This window comes from Pundamilia nyererei, unplaced genomic scaffold (genome assembly GCF_000239375.1).
Source record: "Pundamilia nyererei isolate P.nyererei 1_Seehausen unplaced genomic scaffold, PunNye1.0 scaffold01925, whole genome shotgun sequence".
NCBI classification, from domain to species: domain Eukaryota; kingdom Metazoa; phylum Chordata; class Actinopteri; order Cichliformes; family Cichlidae; genus Pundamilia; species Pundamilia nyererei.
Genome location: NW_005189326.1, coordinates 4,261 through 7,270, shown reverse-complemented (window position 1 = coordinate 7,270; position 3,010 = coordinate 4,261). Strand labels below are relative to the sequence as shown.

General features: G+C 43.4%; 1 protein-coding gene across 1 annotated transcript; it reads right to left on the bottom strand.

The window, feature by feature from the left end:
- Positions 1-1,662: 1,662 nt before the first annotated feature.
- LOC102215445 (programmed cell death 1 ligand 1-like) lies at positions 1,663-2,551 on the bottom strand (the record flags this gene model as incomplete). Its single annotated transcript, XM_005755565.1, has 2 exons — positions 2,302-2,551; positions 1,663-1,998 (listed from the first exon to the last, which is right to left on the bottom strand). Coding segments are annotated over exons 1-2 (400 nt in total), but the record flags the coding sequence as incomplete, so codon positions are not given.
- Positions 2,552-3,010: the final 459 nt, after the last annotated feature.

The window sequence follows — 3,010 nt, the reverse complement described above, 5'->3', positions numbered from 1 at the left end:
CCCCTGCTCAAGGGCCTCTTGTCTCAATCCTGGTGAAGAAAACAACGGAACCAGAATCCAGAAACCAGAAATTTAGAATGGCTAAGGAATGTGCTGTGCACCTTCTTGAGCCTGTTGACCCTGAGTGGGTTGACAGGAGCGCACTGGGACAAAGCAAACCACACCCAGCACCTGCATGGGTTTTCAATGAACTACTGGTGGCAGTTTATGAACCCAACTGCTTACATGAACAACAAGACCAATTGTTATGCTTGTGATGCCACTATCTACACATTCTTCTGGGCTGTGGCCATATAGCCACAGAGAGCGAGACAGTTTTTTTGCTTGCCTTAGCCACACACCCAGGAGTAAGAAATGCTTGGAACACTGCCAACTTCTTAACTCCCCTGAACCTGAATGGGAAAGTTGATTTGCCAGTAGCTGTGAAGGTGAATTGCTCTGGTACGACAGACCTGCTAGCCTGACCCTAAGTACCTGACCTGCTGCAGGACATTATATTGCTAAACAAAGTGGAAGCAGGCCAGTTACCCATGTGTATGACAGGCAATGGATCAGTCCAAGTTGGGGATTTACCATGGAATTTGTACAACGTCACCTGGAGAAGAGTTGTAAATGCAGTTGACTCACCAGTTGACTCTAACCCCCACAGGAAGGATGCCTACAGTGAGAAGATTTTGGGGGGTTGATAGGAGTCATAAAGAAGACTGTTTGAATGCCAATGTCTGTATACAGTTGGATTGTAGTGACATATGATTTTGAGAATGTTGATTGTTCTTGTTTGACTGTTGACATTTATTTGTTTACTTGCAGGATGTAGTTTACTGTGTATGAGATGGATGAGAAGTAGGGTGATTGCTAAGCACGTTTAGAACATGTACTAATGGTGAAGTTTTGATGCAATAGGAGGTGAATGATGCAAGGAGCTGTGTGAAATCTAAATCTACACTGACACTGTCAAAAGAAAGTGGTGCATAGCTGAGGATATACTACACGAGAATAAGTCTCTAAACTAGCGGGCCTGTGGAAACACAGACTCAACACATCCAGACATGGGCCAGGTCTGGCAATGATGGCACTGATTATGTTCCAATTTTAGTTAGAAGACCCAAATGCCATGTACTATACTTCTATGGTAGCCAACGTTTCAAATGCAGTTTTGATTGTACACCTTATCCGAAACCTAGTGAGGGTTTACTCATCTTTAACAGCGGGTGGCTGTAGCTCAGGAGGTAGTGCAAGTCACCTATTAATCAGAAGGTTAGTGGTTTGATCCCTGGCTCCTCTAATCTGCATGTCAAGAGTGTGAATATGTATGAATATAGTTAGGAAGCACTCAGTTTAGAGAAAGTGTGTGAATGTGGCATGTTGTATAGAGCACTTCATGTTATCCAGGAGAGTTGAAAAGCGTTACATAAGAATCAGACCATTCACTGTCTGAACAGTTTTGTCATGTTACTTTTGCACTATTATGTTCCGGCACATGTTGTTATTACATGGCTTGATTAAGGTAAACATTAGGCTGACATCTGGGGCCAGATCTGAAACTGTTCTCTCTATCTGTCTACCTCTGATATCCACCAGCTCATCCATACAACAAAGAAACATCAACAACCAGGAAGCAGCTTCACCTCTGATCACACACACTCAACTCTACTCACTCACCTAGAGGAACAATAGTCAGGTTGATGATGCTGATTTTCTTCCATAACTTTGTTTCTTCTCTGAAGACACGACACTCGTATATTCCAGAGTCATTAATTGTCACATGTTTCAGAATCAAAGACACGTCTCCATCCTTCATCTGTCTGTCCTGCAGATCCACCCGGTTCTTAAAAGATGGATGCTGTTGATCGGGATCAAACTGATCATCCTGGTACAAAAGCACATATTCATCTTCCAGGTCAGCTCTCCTCCACTCTACAGCTGTGATGTTGATGTTTGGAGCTTGACATGTCAAAGTGACGTCCTGTCCAGACACAGCTGTGATGATTTTCTGGTCTGAAAGAGGAAACAACACAGAGCAGAGAGGTTAAAGGTCAAAGTACAATTATGATTAGAATGATTGACTTTAAAATTTTTTGTTTATTTCCTTTGACATTTGAGTTTTTAGTCATGTCGGATTTAATGAACCTCTGAACATCCAGCAGGTCACCAGTGACCCACTGAGGGGGAATTTTAGCCTCATGCTAAACATGCAAAGTGTCAGAAACTACAAGATGTTAGCTTTATGAATCCATATGAAAATAATCCTCCTGTACTTCTTGTTTTCACAGAGAGAAACTCAGTTTAGTTCAATCTCACCTGCAGAGACGAAGACAAGGACAAACAGCAAAGTGCAGCAGAGCAGCGCAGTGCCAGCAGCCATCTCTGTGTCAGTATTTGTGCTGATCCGACTCTTAGTTTGTTCTAAATGTCTGAGTCTGTCGGAGTTTTCAGTCAATAACAGAGCCTGACTTTAAATATTGACTACATCAGATTACATTTAAGCTTGAAATAAAGCTGAAAGTCTGATTTGAAGAACAGATCTGACTTTCAGCAGGTCACTCCGACTCTGCGGTTTGTGGTGCATTTAATAACCTCGGAAACAGGGGCGGTCCTGTTTGGTGCACTGGGCGAACACTCCCTCTGCAGCGTTCCTCCCTGTCCAGGATGTGTACGTCCTCATCACTGAAAGAGTGTCGACTGGTCTGTAGGTGTAAATAGACTGCGGAGTCCTGGCCCTACTACTGAATGTTATCTTGTTTCATTTCCCATTTTTTTCTAAACTGAGGACCTGGTGGCTTTGACCTTTTCTTTTCCATCTTCTATCAGTTATTTTGCACCCCATGATCAACACCCAGCCCCACAACATAAACTAATAGACTAATAGACCTACAGTATTTGGAAGTAGCCTGCCCCCTTCCCTTTCAACAACTTGCGTGTGAGACTTTAGCACAGCAGCAGCAGCAAACAGGCGGGCCGAGGGCCCTCGCGCTCACTTTTCGCGTATATGTGTGTGATAGAATTTAGA